Source organism: Saimiri boliviensis, chromosome 4 (assembly GCF_048565385.1).
Source record: "Saimiri boliviensis isolate mSaiBol1 chromosome 4, mSaiBol1.pri, whole genome shotgun sequence".
Lineage (NCBI taxonomy): Eukaryota > Metazoa > Chordata > Mammalia > Primates > Cebidae > Saimiri > Saimiri boliviensis.
In genome coordinates this window covers 41,969,183-41,997,140 of record NC_133452.1, presented here as the reverse complement: position 1 = coordinate 41,997,140, position 27,958 = coordinate 41,969,183, and the positions used below count along the sequence as shown (strand labels likewise).

General features: G+C 37.2%; 1 protein-coding gene across 3 annotated transcripts in view; it reads right to left on the bottom strand.

Annotated features, from left to right (window-relative positions):
* Positions 1–27,958, bottom strand: part of THEMIS (thymocyte selection associated) — a 241,147-nt gene that overhangs the window by 105,041 nt on the left and 108,148 nt on the right. For 2 of the 3 annotated variants that reach the window (XM_074397500.1, XM_074397502.1), the window contains one exon: positions 66–26,438. In XM_074397500.1, coding sequence (XP_074253601.1) covers positions 25,318–26,438 — 1,121 coding nt within the window. In that variant the 3' untranslated portion in view covers positions 66–25,317. Of the gene's footprint in view, positions 1–65; positions 26,439–27,958 lie in introns of those variants that run through there. The other variant, XM_074397501.1, reaches the window with a different exon arrangement.

Below are 27,958 nucleotides of genomic sequence, written 5' to 3'. Positions count from 1 at the left end.
ATATATATATATATATATATATATATTCAAGTAAATTTCAAAATCAAAACAAAATGGCCCTAATATTTAAATCACACTCTAGAAACAAAGCTTCTGTATTCTAACCAATATGGATATTAATCTTTTAGGAGCCTCTTGGAGCCATAGTCATGCTTTTAAAATATAAACCATATCATATCACATTTCTGCCTCAAGCTCTTTGATGACTTTCCAAATGGGAGAAAATTTTTGCAATCCATCCATCTGACAAAGGGCTAATATCCAGAATCTACAAAGAACTTAAACAAATTTACAAGAATAAAACAAACAACCCCATGAAAAAGTGGGTGAAGGACATGAACAAGAGAAAAAAATCAGACTCCTTTCCGTTTTCTATATAAAAGTCCTGCATGGTTTACCCGTCCTCAGTAACAATTGGGGTTTTTGTTTGTTTTGTTTTGTTATATCTACATATTCCAACCAACTGAAAGATCATTTGATAAATAATTGAGTATGATTAGCATGCAGCTTAGAAGTAAGTCTTAGGGCTTTTTAGCTTTGCACTGAAACTGGATGAATTCTATATATAATTCAAATGTTTTACTGGGAGATTTTTCAAGTGTTGTGAAAATTTGTTCTCTTGTTCAACACTAGACAAAGGCTTATTGAGTATCCTTTGAGAATTGTCAGGCATGCATTTAAAACATAGCATTAGTTGTACAGAATATCCCAGTCTAGCAAGGAGATAAGAACATAAATATTAATATGCCAAATAAAACATCAAAAAAAATAATTAAATGCCAATAAATTCCAACGAATAGTGGCCAAGCTCACTTGATCTAAACAGGAAAATTTTCCTGAGTAAAATAAGGAATATCCAGAAACCTAAATCTGCTTAGAGGAAGATAGAGAAGATGTAAGTGATGTGAATTTTATGATGTTAAAAAATAAGTCAATGGCAATGCCAACACAGAATCCAGATGTTCTTGCTTAACGCAAAGTCTTGGTTTAGCTGGTTAGCACACAGTCTATAGAGACAACTAGGACACTAGTATAAAGTAAACCTCTTTCTCTCCAACAATGTTAGCAATACAATTTTTGAATGAAAATAAAAATACACTTGTTTCTAAACTTTTTATTGATGTACCTAATAACAATATCTTTCACCTACAAGAAACAACTTTATTTAAATCATGACATTTACATATGAAACACGAAAAATAAGTTATCTTTTAGGTAAGGTCATCTTAATTTTCGATATATATATTTTGACATATATTATTTCCACCGATTTTGTATTTACAAGTACTCTAAGGAAGATGCTCTTCTCACAGGATCCTTTGGATGTCTGTTTCCTGGCCAGAAACCCCTGCAGCCAGTGACTCCTTTGCCTGAATTTTGCTCTGGCCTACTGGGCTTGATCTGCCCACTCAGCCTGGCAGGCAGCACTTAGCTCACACTGCCACCCTGGATCCCATGCCTGCCAAGGGTGAGCCAGGCACAGAGATGTGAAGGGTGTGTGAGTGAAAAGCATGGGATCCAGCCACCGCCCACAGATAGGCACTCTGGCTGCAGCACAGCAGGCAGCTCCAGGCACCAGCTCCCTGCAAGGCTGTGGCTGGACCTGCATATGGCAAGCAGCTTCCATGGCTAGCACCAGGGAATGTAGTGGCACCCAGAAGCTTGGAGATGCCAGGAACCACAGAACCCCAAAAAGTGTGTCATAGCCCTGGCTTGGGATGCTCCTAGATCTGGGTTGTCTGAAGGGTTGAAGCTCTTCTCTCCTTTTTTCTTCTCGTTTTCTTGTTGCCTGCAACGTGGCAAGCAAGGGGTGTATTTCAGCCCTGTTACTGTTATAGCTCTTTCAGCCACACCATTTGGCAGGCGCATCCAGTAAGAATGAGTTATGCAGACAAGTAGTGGGTGAGCAAGGTGAAGAGGTGCATTATTGAGCAACAGAACAGATCAGAGGGGATCCACAATGGTTAGCTCCTCTCCATAGGCAGGTCATCCCAACATCTGTTTAGCTCTCAGGGGACAGGAGACCCACAATGGGTAGCTCCTTTCTGCAGGCAGATTGTCCCACTGCCCACTCAGCTCTCAGCAGAGAGGAGACCTACGATGAGTAGTTCCTTTCTGCAGGCAGGTCATCCCATCATCTGCCCAAGTCCGGCTGAGTCCAGGATTTTTATGGGCTTAAGAGGGAAGAAAGTGGGTGCTGATTGGTGGATGAGTAGTCATGGGAGGGCCCAGAGAAAGCTCCGTTAAGTTCTCACTCCATGTGGGCCTCAAGCTATCCCTGGCCTGAATACTGGGGACCCGCCCTTTCTTCCCAGAAGCCTGTTTGTGTCCTAGCACCATTAACCTGCGTGCATGGCGCCTATGACGTCCAGGCTCTTTGTGCCAAGGGTTGCCTGCCATTAGGTGCCGAGCCGCCTTTAGCCTCCACCTCAGCCTCCCTCCCGTGCTTATGGTCACTCAAAATCTGGAGGGGACTGAGGTGACAGGGGGCTGGTGCTTCAGTGCTGCCCTAAGCATGCACACACCAGACCGGGTCGCCCAGGCTTGGCCACAACTTTGCTCTGAAATCGGAGTGGGCACTAGGAGCAGGGAGAGGGCAGGCAGTGAGAGCAGGCACATTCGAGCCTGCAGGGGCAAGGGTGTTTCCTGGAGTCCTGAGAGCACAGAGATGCCTTGGCCCATAGCTGGCTGGTCTGCTACAGCTGCACCTGGGAAGGCAGGGCTCCAGCCCCTCCAGCTTTTAAGCCGGGCAGGGCTTCCACCTGTTCCGGCTCCCACCAGCTCCTTGGAGCACTCAGCCCCCACCAACTCCTTGGAGCACTGAGCTCCCACCAGTTCTGTGGAGCACTCATCCCCTACTGCGGTGGTGTCAGGGCAGCAGCCACTACAGACAGGCCGCTGCGGCCATCACTATTGCTCCGTCAATGATAGAAGCAATAAACACGGTGCTCAGGTAAGAAACAAAAGCACAGCAAAGTTGAAAAAGACACTCTTACACAGCCTTTGCAGCAGGCATCATGGGACCGTAACCACCTGGGCTCCGCTGGGAAGAGAACAGGGAGACAGGACGGCCCTGACACTACCTTGGAAACAGGTGAGTTTCCTCGGCTATAAAATGATGACAGTGATACCGATCTCAGGGTTATGTTACATGAGTCAATGAGAAATACACAAAACCACTATGTTTTATTATTATAGTTCCTGGGAAAGACATGATTTAAAAAATTTTTAATACAATACCGATAACCTGATGTTAGAAAAATTCTGAGAACTATGATTTTGCATTGTATTTCCGGCCTTCAAAATGCTCCTCATTTTTAACTCATTTGAATTCCCTGAAAAACTCATGTTGCCAATCAAATCTGAATGACCGCCTACCTCTGCAGGCCACTCTCCCCAAAACTGATTACCTTTTAACCATAATTTGAGATTTGGTCTTCAAAATAGGAAATAACAGTTTTGCAGCATGGTCTGGCAGGGCTTTAAAGCACAGCTTCAGTCAGGCTGACATGTGCTTTTATTAACCATATTTCCTGTAGCTGCACAGACAATAAGAAAGCATTTCTGTGAGCAGAACCAATTGTAAGCGAACAGGTACACTTTTTCCCAGGCCTGGTCATGATGTCAAATGCTTGATTAGAAACGTCTTGTGCTTTTAGCTAAATTGGAGCAAATTTCTTTCCATTTGCAAAAACAAGCCATTTCTGCCTTTCATTCTACAGCCTCTCAACATCTAAATTCTCATCTCTCAATGACAAATAGACTCACAAATGTAACCCCCTGAGATGGGGAAACAATATTGTGATATTCATTTGAAAACAAACTGAGTTAGCTTCAGGAAGGAATAATCTGAACTACTGCACAGAATCACAAGTATTGCGTGATCCTGGAGAGATCAGAGACAAGCTACATGCAAACAATGGGTCCCAGCTGGGGAAACACTGGGATGGATTTGGCAGCCATGGAGAGGAATCTCAAGAAGAGTGACAAATAAAGAAAAACTTTAAGTTCAAATAGATTAAAAAGATGTTGAGGCACCTCCATGTACACATCTAATGGAGTGACACAACCATAATACATCAGGTTTTGGAAGTGCAGGACTGAAGTGAGGGAGTTGAGGTGATTCTGAACAGAGGCAGTTCCTGGGAAAATCCTCCCAGAGAAGGTAAGAAAAGATGGAAACAGGGACCAAGTTTCTACTATATGCAGGATTAAAAAGAGAAAGCAGGCCCAATGAAATCAAGCATTACAGACAAGGGCTCCTATCTGGGTGCCAAGGACAAAGAAACTTACAGTGAATGCCACTAAGAAGACTACCATCCCCCAAAATACTACAGGCTCACTTGGGGTCCTTCCTGTTTCTTGTCTTTAAAAATTTTCAGCTATAACAAAGCAATCTATTGAAATTTCAAGGAACTCGACTCAAATTTTTTATTTAAAATTTATTATTCAATTCTTAACTGGCCGGAGCACAAGTACAGAATCATAGATTGGTAGAATATTTAGCTAGAAGTAATAGTACTGATCATTTACTCTAACCTCATTTTACAAGCAGTGACAATAAGATTATCCCAGACCACAGAGCAAGCCAATTAGAAAGCCAGGAATGAGAACCATAGTCTCCAAATTTCTACACAAAGTTGTTGGCTTTTCCCACTATAGTTATCTAACTCCAGGTTAAACCTTCAACATTTTCCCCCCAAAAAGCATCATATTTAAAGCCTAGAGGAAGATAATTCTATTAATAACAGAACCCAGGTAGAAGGAAGCTAGATTTTAAGTCAGAATTGGAGAAGTTATAAAATGAAGATTACTTAAGAAAAGAGGGAAAATGCAACCAGAAAGAAACACCTTTGGCTTTGCACTCAAAGCAGGTGTAGAATTAACCATTTTTTATTATCTCCATTGCTATCTTCCTAGCCCCTGGCAGCGTCAAGATGGCTATGTCCTAATTAGCCTTTCTGTTTCATTCTTGTTCCCCTAGTGTCTAAGCTCAATACAAAAGCCAAAATGAGCTCTTTAAGATGTAAGTTAGTTACACAACCATAAAAAACGATGAGCTTGTGTCCTTTGTAGGGACTTGGATGAATCTGGAAACCATCATTCTCAGCAAACTGACACAAGAACAGAAAGCCAAACACTGCATGTTCTCACTCATAGGTGGGTGTTGAACAATGAGAACACATGGTCTCAGGGAGGGGAGCATCACACACTGGGGGCAGTAGGCGGGGGTAAGGGAGAGACAGTGGGGTGTGGAGAGGGTTAACATGGGGAGAAATGACAGATATAGTATGCAGCTAAAGTAAAATAAATTAATTTTTTAAAAAAGATGTAACTCAGTTTATGTCATTTCTCCACTCAATTCTCTCTAATTGTTTCATCTTTCACGAAAAAATTAAGCCAACATTACTAAAACAACCTCAAGGACCTACACAATCAGTCTCATGCATTTCCTCTCTGATTTCATCTCCTTTTATCCATTTCAGTCACTATATTTCAGCCTTCTGGCCTGCGGGCTTTTTTTATTTAATACAGGGTCTTAGTATATTGTCCACACTGTTCTATCTCAGCATCCTGAGTAGCTGGGACTGTGACACTATGCCTGGCTCTGACTGTCTTGAACGCATCAGGCACAGTCCTGCCTTAATGTATTGATTATCTCTTTCCTCTCTCTGGAACACTTCCTTTCACTATGCATAGCTCATCTTACCCATTCATGTATTTGTACAGACGTCATCTTCTCAGTAAGGTACACCTTGATATGCTTTCAAAAATTATTCTACACCCCTCAAACTCTTAGTCCTTCTCCTCTTGCTCTATTTTTATAGCACTCTTAATGCTCTGACATTTACCTGATCATTTACTTCCACGACAATGTAAACATTAAGAGGAGTGTCAAACCATTTACTGAGGTGTTTTGTTACTGACGACTATATAGCACATAAAACAGTGTGTAAAATATAATAACAGATATTCGCTGAAAGAAAGACTTGACTGAAAGCAGATGATCATCATGTTAAAATGCATAATCTTTGGTTTTACGCAGATGTGAGTATATAAATCTGTACCATAGACAGTTTCACAGCATTGAAAGTTCCTAATGCTCTAGAAAATGATCTGATATCTCCAATATGAGTTTATAGATATGTCAGAAGTACACTAGAAATCATTAGGAATGTGCACATGCCCTTCATGAGAAGATCTAGCTAAATAGACTACCAAACCATTTGCCAAGATGGGGAAACCAAATATTATAAAAATCCAAATTCTCCCAAATTCATATGCTTAGTATAATTTCAATAAAAAAATCTCATCAGAGTTTTTTTTAGAAGTTAATAAAGTGTTTTACAGGCTCATTTGAAAGAACAGGAAGCTGAGAATCTAAGTAATTACTGAGAAAAAAGATTAATACCAAGAAGAAGACGAAAAATTAAGTTCGTGCAAAAGTAATTGCAGTTCTTGCTATTGAATTTGCTTTTTCACCAACCTAATACATATTCATATTAAGATGTACGAGAAAGTCCTACATTGTGAGTAACTGATACTGGTTTAAGAGAATTAGGTAAATCCTGCTTCCAGAACAGACAGGTAAAGGGTCGTTTAGTCAATATGTGGTACTGGGGAAACACAGTAACTATTTGTGAAAATAGTTTGATCTTCCCCTCATACTATATGCAAAGTAAATTTTTTTCACCGATTAAAAATTTAAATAAGAAAATAAAGATTTAGAATACATTATAGTGCATCTGATTTCAAGGCAAGTAAGGCTCTCTAAGATTAAAAGTATAGAACTAAATATGATAATAAGCATTTCTAATGAATTTGATTCATTATGATCATTATTAAGCAACCAACCAATGTAGGTTGATCCTGGGTGGAAAAGCATTTGTTTTGTAGGACGAAAAGCCTTGAAGAGGGTTAAGATTTAGAGTTATGGGCCATTATGCATTAGGGATTAGAACTTTTACTTCGTGTTCCTAGCTATTATCACCAAGCCTTCACCAAATTTATGTTCACCTACAAGTGCAGTTTAATGGCTCCTTAAAAATTAAAAAAGAACAAATTTAATTGATAGTTTGGGGCACTAAAGACCAGATCAACCTACACAGTTGGAATGCCTGTATTGAAATGACCCAAGGTGATCGAAAACTCAAGGAGAGTGAAGAGCAAGAAAGCAAAGGAGCCAAAAGGATTTCCAAAACATAAGGATCCCACATAACTTTTTGGAAATAATGGAGGAAGCACTGCCAACATTATATGAAATTGAGAGCTTATTTGATTTTATTTAGGTATTAAAACAAAATTTGACATTCAAAGAATGACAGGAGATAATTGCATTGTACATACACATACATAAACACTAATATATGTAGACATACACACATAAATACATGGGTATATACCCATGTTCAGTATTGAGAACATATAAACATGTATACTCATCAGCAATTTATTAAGTTGAACTTGGTAGTGTATATACAAGAGCCGCCTTGATTTTCACTCTTTTTTAATCCTTCAAATCTCTGTGAACTAGTGGTTATTCTAACTCTGCATGAAATCATGGGGAAATCACACAGTCTTTAGTGAGTAGATGGTTTATAAAAATCCACTTGACTCAAGCTCAGTTTTGCATACTAACAAAGCTCAGGATCTTTCCCTAAGTCAAGGCTTCTTGCTTCAGTGGCTTATTCCCACTTGAGTTTTTTAAGTCTGCAGAAGAGAAGCAGAGTTTGGCTGCTTAATGATGAGCTCTCTTCAACTCCTGCACCACTCACTAAATTTTCTTTTCTGATTTCTCCAGTTTAGGGCCTTGGAAGAAGGTGGAATAAGAAGAAAGGATACACACTCTTGAGTTACTAACATATTTGTAATTTTGAAATGGCAGGAGTCGAAAACCAACCCTTTTATTCATAGGATACTTCTGCAGATTAATGGGTAACCATCCGATTGGGAACCACACAAGTTTCTTTGTCTAAGGCTAAGAATTTACCACTATCCCTCTCAGTGCTTCTACTTCAGAAAGGATATCACTAGTCAAGGTCCCTTTCCATCCCTCTAGTTCACAAGTCTTTAGAGAACTCACATTTTCATTCTGCTATTGAGAGAAGTGCAGTTTTCTTTCAGTGTGACTTACCCCAGGCAAGGGGGAGCTCTAGTCACAGCCTCGTATCTTTAAATTTTGCAGATATGGGTCAAATGTCAGCTCCTATTTTCTTTCAACTCCCACAGCCCATTGGCAAGGCCTCCAAATGGATCACTTGAAGATCTCATCACATAACTTCAAATGAGGGAGAAGAACTCAACTTCCTTTACCCATAATGCCAGGGACTAAAAATTCACAGGATATGGTTAACAACCATCTGTAAAACAATCTTCTCTCTTCATTTTGCTAACTTCTCAATGTTTCTCTTATTTGACCCAAGGTGAAATAAAAGCCCTAGCACTTAAAGAACATTTGCTTCTTGCTTCCAAGATGGGAGACTAGCTAATACTGCTGGCATCAATTATAGCACCTTCACCTTCCAAGTCCTGTGTAGACAGTTCTGCAACTCACTTTAAAATGTGGGGGTTCACAGGCCTGCATTTTGTTCTGAGGCTTTGGGTTGCTGGTATAATTCCAAGATGAAAAGTCAATGAAACAATCTGTTAGACCACACACACGTGTATATATGCATATGTACTCATATGCCACTTTATACAGATACAGATCATGCATGTATGTGTGTCTGAGTCTATATATCAATGAATAATGGAAATATAATATCGATAGTATAAAATATTGATGTGATGAAATTGCTCCTGATTTTATTTTCTTCTTTCACTTTTTTCTCCTTTCTAAAATAGCATGCCTTACTCTTAAAACAACAAAAATGTATATTTATATATAAACACATAATAATGGATCTTATTTTAAAGTTGTGATATTAGTTCAAAAAATAAAACATCACTGGAAATGACTAAGTAGTTAAGAAACAGACCTTTACATAATAAATTTATTATTTAATAAAAAAGCATCAGGAAATTGAGAAGAATCATTTAATAAGGGATGTTGAGATATTTTGTAATCACCTTTATAAATATCAAATGAGTTCAACAGTGTATAATGGATACACACTCATGCATACACATATACATATATATGATCTATATGAATGTGTATATATATACATATATATGTATATACATACATATATATGTATCCATACACATATGTATGCCTATGTGTCTTCATATGTGTATATATGTGTGTGCATATGTAGATAATTACATTATTTAAAAACTAGAAATAAACATATGTGATGAACATGTTTCATTGGAATGAAGATAAGTTTAAAAGCAGTTTAGAAGCAAGAACAAGTGAAAAGGTGGACAAAAATTTAATACTTCCATGTACCTAAGTGGGAAAGATCAATGTGACAATTTTTCAGGTTCTTTTTAATATATGGACTGTGAAAGAATTAATTGGAAAAAAAATAAATTATAATGTTATCTCTTCTTTCCACAAGCATTTATTGAGTGACTGCTATGTACCAAAACTTTCCAAAACACTAAGGAAGCAAACACAAATACAGCTATGTGCTTCATGACAACATTTCCATTAAGGACAAATCACATACACAACTGTGGTCTCATAAGGTTATAAAGAAACTGAAAAATTCCTATAGTCTAGTGATGTTGTAGCTGTCATCATGTTGTAATGTAACTAATGCTTTACTCACAGTTTTGTGGTAATACTGGTGTAATGAACCTACTGTGCAGCCAGTCATATGAAAGCATAGCACATACAAGTATGTACAGTACATAATACTTGATCATGATAATAAATGACTGCTGCTGGTTTATGTATTTACTCTACTATAGTTTTTAATCATATTTAAGTGTAGTTCTACTTACTGAAAAAAAGTTAGCTATAACCCAGTCTCAGGCAGGTCCTTGAGAATGTATTACAGAGAAGGTACTGTTATCATAGGAGATGGCAGCGTCATGGTGTTTTTGCCCCTGAAGACCTTCCAGTGGGACAAGACATGGAGGTGGAAAACAGTGACACTGACGATCCTGACCCTGTGTAGGCCTAGGATAGTGTGTGTGTGTGCGTGTCTGTGTCTTAGTTTTTAGCTTAAACAGTAAAAAATGTAAAAAAAAACTTAGACAAAAGCATATAGAATAAAAAATACAGAAAAATATTTTTATGTACATCTGTGCAAGGGTTTGTTTTAAGCTAAGTATTACCAAAAAAGAGTCAAAAAGGTTTTAAAATAAAAAATTTATAAAGTAAAAATGTTACAGTAAGCTAAGGTCAAATTATTGTTGAAGAAAGAAAAAGTTTTTTTTTATAAATTCAGTGTAGAGGAAGAGTATAGTATGTATAAAGTCTACAGCAGTGTACAGTAATGTCCTCGGCCTTCACCTTCTCTCACCACTCACTCACTGACTCACCCAGAGTAACTTCCAGTCCTGCAAGCTCCATTCATGGTAAGTGCTATATACAGGTGTGTATTTTCACTGTATGTTTTCTATTTTTAGATACATAAGTACTACTGTTGTGTTACAGTTGCATTCGGTATTCAGTACGGGAACATGCTGTACAGGTTTGTAACCTATAAGCCACAGGCTATACCCTATAGTCTCAGTGTACTGGAGGTTATAACATCGAGGTTTTCATAAGTACACTATACTCTATAGTGTTCAAATAACACCTAAAGATGCATATACCTGCAGTTTGCATAACTTTTTTGGTTAGCCCATTATAATGCTTTATAGTAAGAGCTATGATAGTAATTAGTAAGACCTGGAATGAAAATCCACATTAAGAACACCAAAATCAGACTTGCAAACTGTGGCTGGGAGGTAGAAGAGCACCTGGAAAATTTTCCAGATCAAGTTACAACACAGAGTGGTTTAAATAAAGAATGATTTCAAATTCTAGCTCACACTCGAGTACTAGTTCTCTTTCCTCAGGTCTTTTACAAACTAAGATTACACATTTAAAATAAGATTGATAATTATTCTCTGAGCTTCAGTGTTCATGTCTATACACTGGCAGTATTAATAAATTCACAGGGATATGGAAAGGATTTAAGGAGAATTATTTATTTAGATGTTAGTGAGCCCTCAATAAATGGTTGTTAATAAAAATAACAAAATATGAACTGAAAAATTAAGGAACTGAAAAATTCAGTCTGCTAATAAAGTATTTGCAGACTGAAGATGTTTAATATAGCCAAATACTAAATGTGTAAAAGTGAGGCAAGGTATGGAGAGCAGAAAGGCTTGAGAAATAAACATGGGATGGATGATAAACAATTGGAAGGAAAGCCACAACTGTTTCTCAGCCAGAGAGCTACATGGTGAGATTTTCCTTTAAGAATGATGAAATTGTCAGTAATGTGGATAATAAATTTGAATGTGATTATCAGAAACAAAAAGACTAGTTAAGAGATGGTCTCAATAATCCAGACAAGAAATGATGAAGACCTGAAGTAGGAGGTATATATATTCAAGAAATGTCAAAGAAATGGAATCTACAGGATTTTGATGAGTAACAAATAGAAACAGAAAAAAAAAAAATAATAAAAAGGAAGGAAGGACTGTTCCTGAATGTTTGGTTTAGGCAAGTCAATAGATGATGGCAGCATTTGCAAAGATTAGAAATAAGAAAATAAGAGAAGGAATATTAAATGTGAATAAATTTTTTGTTTTCTTTTTCTTTTTGTTTGTTTGTTTGTTTTTTGGACCTTGTAATAGTTCTTATATTGTTCACTAGTACCCAGTTTCCCTCTACTTCCAGGCTTAAGGGAATGTTTCACTTTCTCACTCTAACAAAGATATGGACTATGATTTTCTCTGGCCAATTAAATAAGTGCAATTGATAGAGATAGAGATCTCACATTTGTGAATTATTTGTAGTTCTTGATTCTCTACCGTCCTTTACCCATGCCATGATAACAAGTCATATTCCTGAAAAAGGAGCCAATTGAGGATGATGTATTTCAGAAAATTTTTCTTTGACAAGTTATAGATCCATGAAATCTTAAGTGACCAATGAAGTCATAATGATGTCTACAATTTTCATTAGGGGAAAAAAAGCATAAATTAGTCATGGTTTGAATTTTGATTCTAAAATCACAAATCTTCATAGTATTGAGTCCTTTAAAACGTTGTTCATTATTTATACCTGAAAAGCAATAATTAATATATAAGATCTTGTAAAGTTATCCACTGTTGATGAGCTTTTCTAACCAGTAAAATTGGGATGATAATAATTATGGGATGAATTTCACTAGTTTTCTAAAGGACTAAATAAGTTGATGCATATAGAAAACATAAGAATGGGCCAGGGGCAGTGGCTCAAGCCTGTAATCCCAGCACTTTGGGAGGCTGAGGCAGGTGGATCATGAGGTCAAGAGATCGAGACCATCCTGGTCAACATGGTAAAACCCCGTCTCTACTAAAAATACAAAAAAGTAGCTGGGCATGGTGGCACATGCCTGTAATCCCAGCTACTCAGGAGGCTGAGGCAGGAGAATTGCCTGAACCCAAGAGGCGGAGGTTGCGGTGAGCCGAGATCGCGCCATTGCACTCCAGCCTGGGTAACAAGAGCGAAACTCCGTCTCAAAAAAAAAAAAAAAAAAAGAAAAAAAAAAAAGAAAACAGAAGAGTGACCGATTCATTGTTAGCACTCAGCTAATAAGACCTCTGGTTCTTATCTCTTTTATATTTTTTTTTACGTATTTCCCTTGTTCCTTATATTTTGGACTTTCTCAGAAAAAAAAATTCCATCTTCTTCTCTTATGAGCTACCCACTCTAGCTTTATCTCATCCTCTCAAAGAACATTATTTACCACATATTTGTCAACACTTGAATCACCGTTCTTAGATTTCTTTTCAAAGTACAGACCCATGGTTAACATCATACTAGGCATCTCAGCTCAGACATTCCAAACTAAACTAAACTCTAATCCTGCTTCTGTAAAACCATCTGTGATGGTTAATACTCAGTGTTAACCTGATTGGATTGAAGGATACAAAGTATTGATTTTGAGGGTGTTGTCTGTGAGGGTGTTGCCAAAGGAGATTAACATTTGAGTCAGTGGGCTGGGAAAAGCAGACCCACCCTTAATCTGGGTGGGCACAATCTAATCAGCTGAGAGCACAGCAAAATATAAGCAGGCAGAAAAGTGGGGAAGGGGGAACTGGCCTAACCTCCCAGCCTACATCTTTCTCCCATGCTGGATGCTTCCTGTCCTCGAACATCAGATTCCAAGTTCTTCAGTTTTAGAACTCAGACTGGCTCTCCTTGCTCCTCAGCCTGCAGATGGCTTATTGTGGGGCCTTGTGATGCTATGAGCTAATGCTTAATAAACTCCCCTTTATATATAGTCCATATAAGAACTAATGGAATATATATATATATATATATATATATATATATATTCCTCTAGAGAACCGTAATACAGATTTTGGTACAGGAATGTTTCTAAAGGAACAGAATATTAAGGATTGAGTTCTTTCTTTGGTTTGGGGGTTTCGGGTGATGATTGCTTAATATGATTAGATCCAAAAGTGATAAGGACTCTACTTCTAATAGTGTGGAGAATGCTGATAGGCCTTGGCATGAACTGTTTAGAAGAATTATGCAATTTAAATGGATTTGACACTCCGCATATACTGCTCATGAGAAGCAAGGAGCTTAGTGACTCTGTACATAATACCTTGACCATATGTGAGAAACAAGAAACATAAAGCTGCTTAGTCACTCCTAAGTTCAGTGGACAAAGTGATGAAAGAAATCAAGGACTCTATCTCCTGGCTTAGCCTCAAATCTGCTAAGATTGCCTGGGTTTCTTGTACAGAAAGAGCTGAAATTGTGGAAAAACAGATATAAGCTTTTGCCGTATAAGTGCTTGACCTGCAATGAAAGGTGCATGCACAGCCTCACCAGGTGTCTACTGTTCAAGTGAGGGCATTGACTGGAAAAGAATGAGACCCTGCAACTTGGAATGGGGATGTGTGGGAGGACCCTGATGAAGCTGGGGACACTGAGTGTGTAAACTCTGGTGAAACTTTCTTGCTTTTTTGCCAGAAGAAAGATCTTCCCCATCCCCAGTAGTGACACTATCCCCTCTCCTACCCATGCTGCCATCAGCCTTTCCAACTTTGTCTGAGGAGATAAACCCTGCACTGCCTGAGGCAATAGTGATGGTCTCCCTGAGGCAGTTGCCAGGCAAGATAATGTTGATTCTCTTGAGGAGCCACCCCTAACACCCCTGTTTGCTTCTAGACCTATAACTAGACTAAAGTTCTGGCAGGCCCCTAGAGGTGAGGTTGAGCATGTGACCCATGAGGAGGTATGCTACACTCAAGAACTGCTTGAGTTTTTTAATTCGTATAAACAGAAATCTGGAGAACAGGCATGGGAATGGATATTAAGGGTGTGGGATAATGGTGGAAGGAACATAGGGTTAGATCAGGCTGAATTTATTGATTTGGGCCCACTAGGTAGGAACTCTGCATTAATGTTGCAGCTCAGGGGTTAAAAAAAGGTTCTAATAGTTTATTTTCTTGGTTTGTTGAAATATAGACTAGAAGATGGTCCACTGTGAGCAAGCTGGAAATGCCTGATCTCCCTTGGTTTAATGTAGAGGAAAGGATCAAAAGGCTTAGGGAGACTGGGATGGTAGAACAGGCTAGTCACTTCAGACCTACTCATCCCAGCAGGGAGGGCCCAGAAGATATACCCGTGACCAATGCCTTACAAAATAGATTTATAAGGGCAGCACCTACATATTTGAAGAGCCCTGTAATTGCTCTTCTCTATATGTCAGATCTAGCAATGGGAACCACAGTCATTCAACTACAAAATTTAAATATAGTGGGAATAATTGGATCCTGAGATGGCAGGGGCCAAGTAACGGCACTCAACCATCAAAGGCAAGGTGGGTGTAGCTACTGTAATAAACAGCAGAGGCAAAGAGGCAATCAGAATAGTCTGACTTGTGTAGAGCTCTGTCATTGGTTAATTAATCATGGTGTTCCTAGACATGAAATTGATAGAAAGTCTAATGCATTCCTCCTTAAATTATACAAACAGGAAACTGCTAGGCCAAATGGACAAAAGAGTAATCTGAATTATAAAAACAGAGAATCATGGCCCCTCAAACAATTTCCAGACTTGAGCTGATTTACAGACCCAGAACCCATTGAATGAAGGGAAGTCCAGGACCCCTTGAGCAAGAACCCCACTACGTTACTGATAATTTATGCAGTGAATCTTTCTCCCATCCTTGCAGAGGTAAAAGGAGATCTCTGGCCTTTTATCAGGTAACTACATTGTGAAAAGGGAAATGTTCTGTCTCTCTAGAGAACCCCGAATACTATACTATACTTCTACCTATGTTGTGTTTATTTTAATGAATTTTCTGAATGTGTTTTAATCAATTTTACCACCATCCATTCTGATGCTTATGTCAGAAATATGGATGCTTTCCTTATATTGTACCTTTCTTATTCTCTATAATTTATCAACCATACAACTTACTGTATGCTAAAATTCTCTTGAACAAGTGTCTTTCATTCACAGAGGCAGGCATCCTCTCTGTTATATTATTTTAGCTTCCTAATTGGTCTCCCTGCCCCTGTTTGAATTGGTTATCTGTGCTATAATTAGAGTATTTTAATAGCTGTATTCAGGTATGATTGATGTTATCACCATTTTAGGTGTACAATGCAATGATTTTCACAAATTTATAGATCTGTGCAACCATTACCATAATCTAGTTTTAAAACCTTTTCATCACCCAAAAACATTCCTCATGCCTGTTTGTCATTTAGTAGGCAGTGTTATGCCCACTTACCTCTCTAGGAATATGCTGATCTGCTTTCTGTCTCTTCTACCTACCTCAGTCTTTTACTGCAATTACATAGTTCTAGTTTTCCTCTATGTAGCCACCATGCGCTCTGGATGTAGAGCTAGAACTATGTAACTGTAGTAAACGAAAAATTGTTTAAATTTTTCTTTGCTTATTATGAAAGTGCTCATTATTCTGTGCTCCTGAACACATTAACCCTTTATTAATCTTCTCCTGTTACACATCCCTATCTACCTTAATGAAGAGAAGACATTTGTATTCTCTACGGATCTTATATTATCACCTACTCCATATGGTATTCAAATTAACAGTCTTAGTTCTACTCCTATTCTTAATTCTACTTCCTAAAGCTCATTTCAGCTAAATCCTGAATTATTACTAAAGAGTTTTGCAGATGCCAAAGTTCATCAGCTAAATTGTAATGTCTCTTAGAGAGCTCAAGAAATTATCAACTTTCTTCTCATCACTGGATCAGGAAAGAAAAGACCTAAGCATGATAAGCCTACATTCATAATAATAGCATGTCGGTAGGAAGTCTCTTTCCTTACCTGATCACTTCCCCTGACCTTTAATCTCTTCCACAGGTATAGCTGAAAACTGTAACTGCTGCAGAACAGACATAATGATTCATCTAGGATCTCCCAGGAGTTGAACTCTCTTTAAAAAATGACATTTACACATATTTAAGCAGATTTTAACAGAAAAATAAGATACCATTTCTGGTTGCCTTCCTTAATGGATCCATATACATGAATAATTCTACTGACAGCCATTTTATATGCATAAAATAAGAAATTTGTGAGTGTGGATAGGAATTTTTAAAATAGGCATAGATAGACAAGAGACTGAAGACTGAGCTCAAAGGCACTTGAACATTAAGAGTTAAGGAAGCCTGGAGAAGAGCCACCAAAAAGGATGAGAGAAAATGCAACCACTGCAGTATAAAGAAACCAGGAAGGCATAATATTCCAGAATGCTGAGAAAGGATTTTAAAAAGTAGGTAGTGTTCAACTGTGCCATATACTACCTAGTATTCAAATAATATGAGGACTGAGGATTGACCATAAAATCTGGCAACCTGAGAATCATTGGTAACCATGACACACCTCATATACCCCTCAGCCTAAATTACGTTATCTGCAAAATAGAGATAATCACAGCGTCCATCTCATGGAGCAATGTGGAAGATTAAATAAGAGATTAATACATGTAAGCACCTGGTATAGTGCCAGCTCAGTAATGAGCAGCTGGTGTTTTTATTACAGAAGATTGAGATCAGTCTGGATCACAGACCTTTGGATATTTTATTATTGAACACAGGATGTCTGACAACCTTGTGAGAATTTGGTTGGAGCAGAGTCTAGTATGAATGGAAAATACTGAAATGATTTTAGCTGAGGAGAAAAGCTGAAATCAGAACCGATGAAGAGAACAATAGCTTGGATAGGATAGTTCTCAGCCTTGGATAACAATTGAGAGAACTCATCTTACATGATGTTGTGTTCTGTCCTATTTCATAACTGATAATTGCACACTTTTAAGACATTAATTACAATTCTTAAAAGCATTTGATAACAACAACAACAAATTTTTATTAAGGAAAAATAGTACGTAAAGTTTAGTGATCTGAATGAGCATAATGTCACAAGTCAGAATAATATTTGTATCTTTTCAATTACACTAAAAGAACAAATATTTATTTATTTTATATATTGTTTGACTTCATAATTTTACAATCAGCCCTTTTCAATTTTGTGTGTGCCTTCATAAATAGAAGTAGATTTATTATACATTTCTTGTGGTCTTTAATATACAAATTGATTCTTGTTTGGCTGATTTTGTAGTCAACAGCCTTCTGATTATATAGAATTCCTCTTATTTTGTTCTCTTCTTATCAGATCTAAAATTGTCTCTGTAATTGGCTCATGATAAATATCTCAAATGAGAGTAATGGTAAATATCTCAAATGTTCTCATTTGAGATATTTTAGCCTCTTATTAAGAGGCTAAAAGCAACTTGTCTTATTAGAAGTGTATCTTAATTAAGTATTGCTTAGAAAGTTTCTAAGACATCATGATCATATTGAAGTTAGATTCTGGACGAAGTATATGAAAAAGTTTAGGGCTGTAAAGGTCTGCTGAGAGTTTTTCCTTAACACATGCATGAATCCTTTCTTTGTGAGTTTTTGGAGATTTATGCACCCTCTGGTCTCTTAAATTTAAAGTTCATTTTCACTTTCTACTTTCTTCTATTTCTAAGAAAAATCTTTTTCTTCTTATGGTTTTTACTTTTCAAAATTTGGAAGAAAAATACTGATTTTAGGAAGCCTATTTTTAGGCATTCTTTCATAGCCATCTTGTGCTTATTTTCTATCCTAATATTTATCTAGCAAAATTTGGTTTTGGAAGCAAAGCATAAATATGTCTATTGATGTAGGTCTGATATCAACGAAAATATCGCCAAAGATTAAAAGTAATGGTTAGCTTGCAAGAAACGGGGGTGTTGTAGCAAAACTTATTTGCTCAAATATATAACTTATGTCTTATCAATTTATTTTTAGGCAAGGTTTTTATTCTAAAATGAACTCACAACTGACAAATATAGAAATGGAAAATTCAGATAAATCTGTTTCAAAACTGAATAGCCAACTGGAACTTATCTCTTCTACTTTTCTTCAATTGCTCTTTTGATTTTTTTTATTAAAAAGAAATATTGAAGGTAATAAGCTCAAAGAACAGGAACATAAATATCTAGTGAGCCCACACACAACTTAGTGATTACAGGAACTAACATTTCTATAGAGATTATAAGAAGTTGGCAATTCAATGCCCTCACTTTATACATACTGTGTATTGAACTGATCATTTTTCTATTATTGCCACCATTTCAAACAGGAATTTCCATGTAGTGGACATTTCAGTAAATGAAAACTATTACAATTTTCTTATAGGCCAAAAATACAATGCAAAGTAATTTAGTCTAAATTTTGCTCGAGCCTTTTGCCAATCTACTGAGAAAATAAATAAATTTTATGAATTCACATTTTTTCTGCCAAAAAAGTAATACTCAGTAACACTGAAAATATGTCATCACATATCTGATGGTGTTTTCGTTCTTGACACGATAGATAAGGAGTGGGGAAACAGAGTTAACTAATGTTTTTCATCATCGCCCCCAATGTGAGAACGTTCTCAGTTGTTCTAAAGTTCAAATAGGACCAAAATTTTAGTTCATTCAAGTATTTCCATTTGGAAGTGTACTTCAATCATGCCAGAATGAAAACCATGTTTTTAAGCCATAAATTATCTGGAGAAAATTAGTGTTTTATTATTAGTGTGATGACTTGTTCATTGTTTCTTGAAATTTCCCTGGAATCAGGTGATATCTGTGAATATTTTAGTTTAACCAATTCTTTTTCATTTAAAACTCAGTAATATCAATCCAGCTATCCAGACAGAAGTAACAACATAGCACATGTCATGCCTAGAGCAAAACTAAAATTCAGATCATTCCTCTCTCACTCCAGAAGCACAAAATGCTTATAAATATTCCACACTTGCCATCGGGCACAGATTTGTACTTTTGAGATTTCAGCTATAACTCAAGTTTGGCTAACTTTCAACCCAGCACTTGCTTTATTCATCCTTTGCCCTCTTCTCCCATCTTTTTCACTTCCTTAGTTGTCTGTCTCACTTCCTTAGTTCCCATGCATTTACTAGACAGCAGACCTCAGGCAACTCAAAAACCATGATTTATTAATCTGCATGTGTCTTGCCTTAAGGAAAGCTCAAACAGCCATCAAATAAAAAATGCTAAAATTGGCTAGTCACAGTGGCTCACCCCTATAATCCCAGCACTTTGAAAGGGTGAGGTGTGTGGATCATTGGGTAAAGAGTTCAAGACCAGCCTGGCCAAGATGGTGAAACCCCATCTCTACTAAAAAATACAAAAACAAGCCAGTCATGGTGGTGGGTGCCTGTAATCCAAGCTACTCCAGAGGCTGAGGCAGAGAACTGCTTGAACCCGGGAGGTGGAGTTTGCAGTGAGCCGAGATTGCACCACTGCTCTCCAGCCTGGGTGACAGAGTGAGATTCTGTCTCACAAAAGAAAAAATAATGCTAACATTTGATCTCATAGTCAAAATTTGTCTATTTTTTAAAGGAAGTTCAAAAGTTCCCTTTATTTTTCTTATTTTCAGATTCAAAAACCCAATATTTAACTATGTCCATATTCCACCTTCATTGTCTTGGGTCTTTGAAAAACTCTATAACAATAATCTTCCCTAATTCAGAAGGAAATAAGAATTACAGCGCCTATGTTACATGAAAAGGACCTACCATGAGTAGAAAGGTGTATGTTCAGAAGTTCAGAGTTAGCTACAAATTCAAACACTCTTAATGTATTTATACTACATCTGGTTAATGAAAACAAAAAGAAGTCATGTAGTTTGTGACCAAACCCTATTGATAACAAACAAGTGGATATAATACTACTCTCTAATGATCTAGATTTAGCCCAGGAAAGTGGATTTCTCTAGCACACTTCAGCCACTGTAACTGTCACACCAGATCAGAAGTGACAATTTAGCACGAGCAGCAGCTGCTGAAGTGTTCTCTCTGCACTTCCCAGAAACCATTGCTTTCCTTTTACCTTTTTCAGCCTTCATTCTAATTCTGGTGCAGGACTTTTTTTCCTGCTCATTTCACAGTGTCTTGCCATTACTGCCTCCCTTGCTCTTTGCCTTAATGTTTCCTAAGAGTGTTCTTGCCCAACAGAAATCTAGAAATTCAGACAGCAAAGTGGACACTTGGGCATTAAATGGCCAAACAGAGTTAGTGAAATACAAGATTTCTGGTCCCAGCTGCAATCTCTGAAGACATGGAATATCTCATCTTTCAACCAAAGGTTTGTTTTTCTGTCTGGTTATAGGCCCTTTCATCAGAATACAGAAGTTGCATTTCTCCTGTGTGGCACTCAGAAGTCATAGCTATATATATCCACGACAGGCAAAAACCCCAGTGAGGATATGTTCTTCCAAACTACATGAAACCACTTCTGACACAGAAACCAACCTTCAAGGAAGGAGAATCTACCAGACAACATTTCTATTTAGAACACAATTTCAGGCTCAGATTCATTTATTTAGTCACTTTATAATATTGTTTCCATCAGATTAAAAATTCAGATGCACAGATTCTAAAGACATTCTTTCTGCATTATGTCATCAACCTAAAGGAAATTTTGAGAAGTCCTGTGGCCCATTCCTACCCCTTTGTTCGATTCCATAATTATTCTCACAAACAGTTAACTATCACATTTAAAGATCAACTAAAATATTTCATGTAAAACCTCATAGGTCTTGAAGTAGGGTGTAATCCTTTGTAACCATCTCCCCACTCGTGGCCTTTCCAAACTGAAATTATAATTCTATAGTTTCTACAGAAATTTATTTATTTCTTTTTAGATATTGATAGAGCTGGAGAACAATTGCCAGTCTTACCTTGGAAAACAATTCTTTCTGTTTCTCCAAATTCCTGTAACCTGTCTTCATGTATTCTTAATTTCCAAACTCTTTAGATGAGCTAGTAGTGTTCATGACCAACAGAAGATATCTGCTATAGGTTAATTTGGCTAATGCAGAGTGAATTTTAGATTCCTACTTAGACTGCCCATACATCTGTCTGTTACTTAACAATGCAAGAAATGATTTAGTAAAGTTAATGATCCATTGGGAAGGCAAAAGTAAATTCATATAATGAAGCATCTAGGACTCTTCTCTGAGCATGTAAAACAGCATTTTAATGAGCTAAATGAGTTTGAATATTTAAACTCTGAATAATGCTTACCATTTGTTATCTAAATTTAAAGCAATATTCCATATATAATCCATAATCTGAGAGGCTTGTTTTTAGTGACTGCTTCCTACCTACAAAGTATAAAAAATGTTCTTCAAATGCACACATGATAGAAGAGGCTATCTTATAAATATCAGAAGAAACATAAAAGGAATATATGAAAGAATGACTTTGTGAGAATGAGAAATAGTTGCAAGACTTTTTGGAGTAGATTATGAAGGAACTGAAAGAGCTTCTGTTTAAGTTCTATAAACAATATACTAAGCAGATTCCTGCCTTCATGGTGAAAAATAATTGCTGAAAATAAGGAGGTCAGTGGGTCTAAATACAGGTAAATTATAGCATCCTTTGACATTTTAAAGTGATTTCAGAGAAAATATAATGCTTTATCACATTAGAATTAAAGGAACTATTCATAAACAGAGAATTGTAAACTCTTCTCAACTGTCTGATAAATTCTCAACCAAAGCAGAGATTCCCTGACAGAATCACTGACATAATTTCCTATCTTCCACTATAAACATTTTGGGAACAAGAAGCCTGTTCCACATATTATACCAAATTTGCCCTCCCTTTAACTTTCACCCAGTGTTGAAGATGTTGTAATGGAATATAAGTCTATACTCTACCACAAAGCAACTATTTGCATGTATAAAATAATTAATATCATCTAGTATCAAGTCTTCCAATTTTAGAGTATCATTCAATGTCTTCAACAATTTTTCAAATGAAAATGGCACCAGAACCTCTTAACATCTTTAATAGCTCTTTACAAACTTCAGTTAATAGTCTCTAGAGTGGACTCAGAATTGAACACCAAGAATCCATGCGGGATCTGACCAGTAAAAAAACCAGGAATTACTAAGTATCTGGAATCATACTGGGATTCCAGTAGAGTGAATTTCTCTCCTAATAAAACACTTAAACCATTTTTATGTGATGGTCTGGCAAAGAGCAATTTTTAAATTTTTAACCTTTTCTTCCTATGAGTGCTTTCTGTGTGGTCTAGTATTTTTTCTTTTTCCTTTCTTCCTGATGGTAGGGGACAAATATTATTTGTATCTCCATATCTTCACATCCTGCAATTCTATATGTCTAGATACTAGAGGCAAACATGCCTCATTCTCCTCCCAACTGCCATGGTTTAAATGTTTTATTCCCTCCAAAACCCATAAGCTGGGAACTTAACACCATTGGAAGGTGGGTACTAATGAGATGTGCTTATGTTATGTGGGCAGAGCCATCATTGATGGATTAATGCTACTAAGAAAAGGGTTGGTGAAAAGGTTTCGTCCACTTTCGCTACGTGACAACACAGCATTCCTTCTCTACAGTGATTGGAACAATAAGAGGCCATCTTGGAATCAAAGACAGAGCCTGCTGGCATTTTGATCTTGGACTTTCCAGCCTCCAGAACTGTAAAATAAATTTCTGTTCTTTATGAATTACTCAGTCTGTGGTATTATGTTATAATAGCAAAACAGATACCCTACAATCATGCCTCTAGTTGGAGTAAGCAATAAATTGGTCAAGTCAGGAGATGAGCATTAATCCAGTCAAGGTCCTTTCTTTTTAAATTTTGAGCCAAAGAGATTATCTTCTTCTGTAGGGATGAAACTATGAGATGTGAAATGCAGGAACTCCTAGCAATAGCCTAGGAAAAAAAAAACAACCTAAGAAAGTTAGCCTGGGAAAAGAAAGCCAATATGGAATCCTGGTTCCAATTATTCCTGAAGCTTATCTGTACTCTTAGGTTCTCCATGGGTGCATGAGCTAATAAATTCATTTAAAGCAAAAAACAAAAACAAACAAACAAACAAAAAATCAACCAAACAAAAAAACAACAAAATACTTTTCCAGCCAAACAGGTAGTGACTTGCATATAGATTTTACTATCTATGGTTTTTACTTATTCCTCTTTCTCAATTTGATGTCCTATATTAGCTTTCTATTATTACTGTAACAAATTATTATCAACTTAGTGGCTTAAATAATACAACTTTATTATTTTACAGTTCTATAGGTTAGTAGCTGGCATAGGTCCCACTAGCTAAAACCAAAGTGCTGTCAGCGACACTCCTTTCTGGAGACTCTGGGAAATAATATGATTCCTCATCTTATAGTGGCTTCTAGAGGCCATATGTGTTCCTTAGTTCACGAATCCCTTCCTCCAGATTTAAATGCAGCAATGTTGGATCTCTGACAATTCTTATGTAGTTACATGTCCCTCTAACCCTGAACTTATCTGGAAAGGTTTTTGTAAGGACTCTTATTAAATTGGACCTACCTGGATAATCTAAAATAATCTCCTCATCTTGATGTCCTTAATTTTAAGCACATGTGCAAAGTCTGCTTTGCCATGCAATGTAACATATTCATAGGTTCTGGGAATTCAGGCATATACGTATTTGAGTGAGGGTGGAATCATTCTGTCTACCACTAAAAAACAAAAAAGGCATTTCATTTCTCATTTCATTTCTCATTATTCAGTTCAGTAATAAAAATGTTAAACAGGAGAAGTCAAAGATACCCTTCACAATAATAGCAACATGTTAATCAACACTATTTGGAAACCATTGTATTATATTAAAAAACTCTTTCAAAACTGTTTTTCTGGGGAGAAAATTTCTGCTGGTTTTGTCTTTTTATGAAGATGCTTTTGGAGATCCTTACTGGATTTCCCCAGCTACAATCAGAATGCAATCTCTGGGATGTAGAAATAAATGTATTTCCATATCCACATACTTGAAGCCTAAGGCTGCTATTGTTCCTGAGCATAGAGAGTAAACACAGCATCTCTTTGTTTTACTAATTGCTTTGTTTCTCTAAGCTGCAAGTACAACATCTGCCAAACCAGAATGCACTCCTTCCACACACCACAGAACCACGACTGGATAAACGACCTACACATCATGGTGTAAGGGCAAGCACGTTGCAGGCAGCCAGAAGGCAGTTTTCAAGAGGCAAAGACCACAAATGGAAATGAAACTGAATCACCCTCCAAAATCTTTAGAGTGGTTATGGAGTTGTTGATTCTGTAATGATTTCATACTGTCTGCAGTTTTATTGATTTTGTTTTTCAATAGAACTGTTAAAGATTACAATTCTAAGATAAGCAGAATGTGGGCAGATGCTCACATTCTCACACACAGTTCTGCCAAGATATTTTTACATCTATCTGCACATAAAACAAAATGAAGACATGTGCTATAGATGCATGCTACCAGTAGCCTCCCCTACCCCCACTGTCACCATCCCCAGAAGAAGGGAGTTTACTGTATGGTAATTTCCTGGATGAGGTATTAAATTTTACTTAGAAAAAAAAATTAACAGCACTTCTAAAATAAAAGAGATTTGCTTCTAAGGCACTTTATAAAATATTCTTAATTACCAAAAACCATTGAAAAGGCAATTTCTGTCATCATATCCAAATGTCATCTCTGCTATTTTCAATTCAATATTAAACTTCATGCCACATCAAAATATAAAATGCTGCAACAGCTTACATACTGTTGATGTTAATTCATCTACTGCATATCAGAATAGCTCATTGCAAATATGGTATGAAAGAAAGAAAAGTAAGCAAAACACACTCAGAAAAGACTTGAAGCACATTGCCTTAAGGAAAAAACTCCAGAGGAAAGACTGCAAAACCATAGCCTTACCTTGGGAGACTTGGGCAGGTCCGCCGTCCTTTCTTCTGCTAAGGTTAGCAGGGTTAACTTTGTTTCCTCTACTGAGGGGTGTTTGGGAGGGCGAGGTGGGGGGTGTGAGGCTGAGCTTTCGTATCTCCGCATCATGTAATACTGCTCTTCAGTGATCTCTTCTACCAGAGTCCTGACTAGAAATGGTTCTGTATCCCTAGAGAAATTACTAACTAACTGAACAGTCATATTCAAGCGGCCCACAGGAATTTCCCAGCACTCCGCAGGGTTGGCAAAGTCACTTATGAGTAGGTAAGAGTCTGTGATGTCCTCCTCCAACTGCAGTCCTGGTGTAGCAGCCAGCACGTCCTCTTCAATGGAAAGATCCCTGACAGACACCTTCACATTGAAGGGCAAGCGGAACTGCTTACAGAGCTCAGAAATTGGGTACTGTTTCTTATCATGAATCACCTCTACAAAACCTCCTTCCATGTACAAAGGGAGCAGCACTGCCTCATAGGATTTTTTGAGAATTTTTTCACAGGCCAGAACATTCACCACTTTTTTTATTCCCTCACACAGGACTTCAGCCGTCTCTGAGTGATGCACCAGAAACTGGTCCCCAACAGATACAGATGACAGCTTGTCATGAGGGGAATGAAAGGCTTTGGTGGCCACCACATGAAGAGGCTCCTTTTCACTCTTAGCGATCTCTAGGTCATAGGCTGTTGGGAACTCCCTCGGTCGCCGCTTGAACTTGCCTTTATAGCTAGTGGGGATCAAGAAGTGCCTTTTAGGAAAATTGCTTCTAATTTCGGAAGCCAAGATTCTTGATGCCTGGTACTTTTTGTGGATCACAATGGTTTTCCCAGGCTGTAAAATGCTTTGGGGCAGGTGGTTTCCTTGAGGTGCTTCTATGACTTCAGTCACTATGGGGAACTCTTTACTGGTCATTTCAAAAAGATCTTGTGTTGATAACAGCTGAAGAAACCAGTTGGCATCATAAGAATCAGTGATGTCTTTGACTTCGACATCTAGACTGGGGAGGATGCGGACTACATCCTTGCGAACTGAAAAGAAAAAAAAATCACTGTGATATTTTGTACTTGAAACTTTGCTGCAAGATACTCTCCTGGTGCCATAAATTTCTTTTTCAATATAAAGAACTCAGATGATCATAATGTATCATTTCTTATGTGTGATTTTCTTTTTTTTTTTCAAATTTTAAGATGAAAGAGATTGAAATTAAGTCCATACTCAGTTTAAGAAATGACAGTAGCCAATAACTTGGAGCTCTAGGGAACCTCCTCAGAATCACATCCTCACTTCTACTGATGCACAATCACTCTCTTGATTCTAGTGTAAAATATTCCTGTGTTTATATGCATGCTTTTATCATTTGTAACAGTACATGAACATAGATATGCGTGTGAATATGTATGTAAATATGTTCATAAACTTTATATGAAGGGTTATAAATTATTAGGTCATTTTAAGTCATGCTCTCGAGGTCTAGACTTTGTCAAATTATCATAGAAGAAAGTTTTGACCAAAAACATATATTCTTTATACCAAATCATAACCTGTGAGGTGAAGCAATACTGCAAAATCATGATACAAGCTAGTTGAGATTAATATATGAAAATAAATACGAAGATGCAATATTTTTCCAATGTCAAAGTTATTTCTTCCTCCACTGGTGTTATATTATACCTGCCTACAAAAGGAGTGGTGTAGAATAGGTCACAGTCAGAGGAGCCATTCAGGAGCCCTGGGTATGCTGGAGGGTACTCACCAATGTATTCATTGCCTTATGCATCACTGGGGTTAATGGACATCTGTATTTTTTCCAAGCACCCACTGTTTCATGAGTCTTTCTTTGAGACTACAGAGACACTTAAAATATTATCCTGCATTTACTTATCTGTTCCTCAGACACTACCCAACATAGTATCATTATAAATGGTCCTGAATTAATAAACTTATGTATTAGCCAGGCACTGTGTCACATGCTTATAATCCCAGCATTTTGGCAGGCTGAGGTGGGAGAATTCCTTGAGCCCACGAGCTCGAGACTAGCCTGGGCAAGATAGTGAAACTCTGTCTTTGTACAAAAAAATAGAAAGAAATTAGCTGAGCCTGGTGGTATGTCCCAGCTACTCAAGAGACTGAGGTGGGAGGATCACTTGAGCCTGAGAAGCAAAGGCTGCAGTGAGACATGATCACACCCACTGCATTTCAGCCTAGGTGACAGACTGAGACCTTGTCTCAAAAAAATAAAAAAAAAATAAATAATAAAGTTATGTGTTAATATTGACAAGGTATTACAATAGTCTATATTTTCTTGATAATGTACTGACATAAGTTTTATAGCATTTTCATGACCTGGCATTGATCTGCAATCTCTCCAGCCACCCTTCTGTCATTTTTTCTTCTCTCCATGCTTTTAAAAATGAATAATATGGAGAACTTAGAAGACAGAATATCTTCTTATAAAATATTACACATATTATTACTTTTAATATTATTAACCATTTATGCAGCATCAAAAAACCCTATGATTTACATAATATTATTTATATATCCAGTG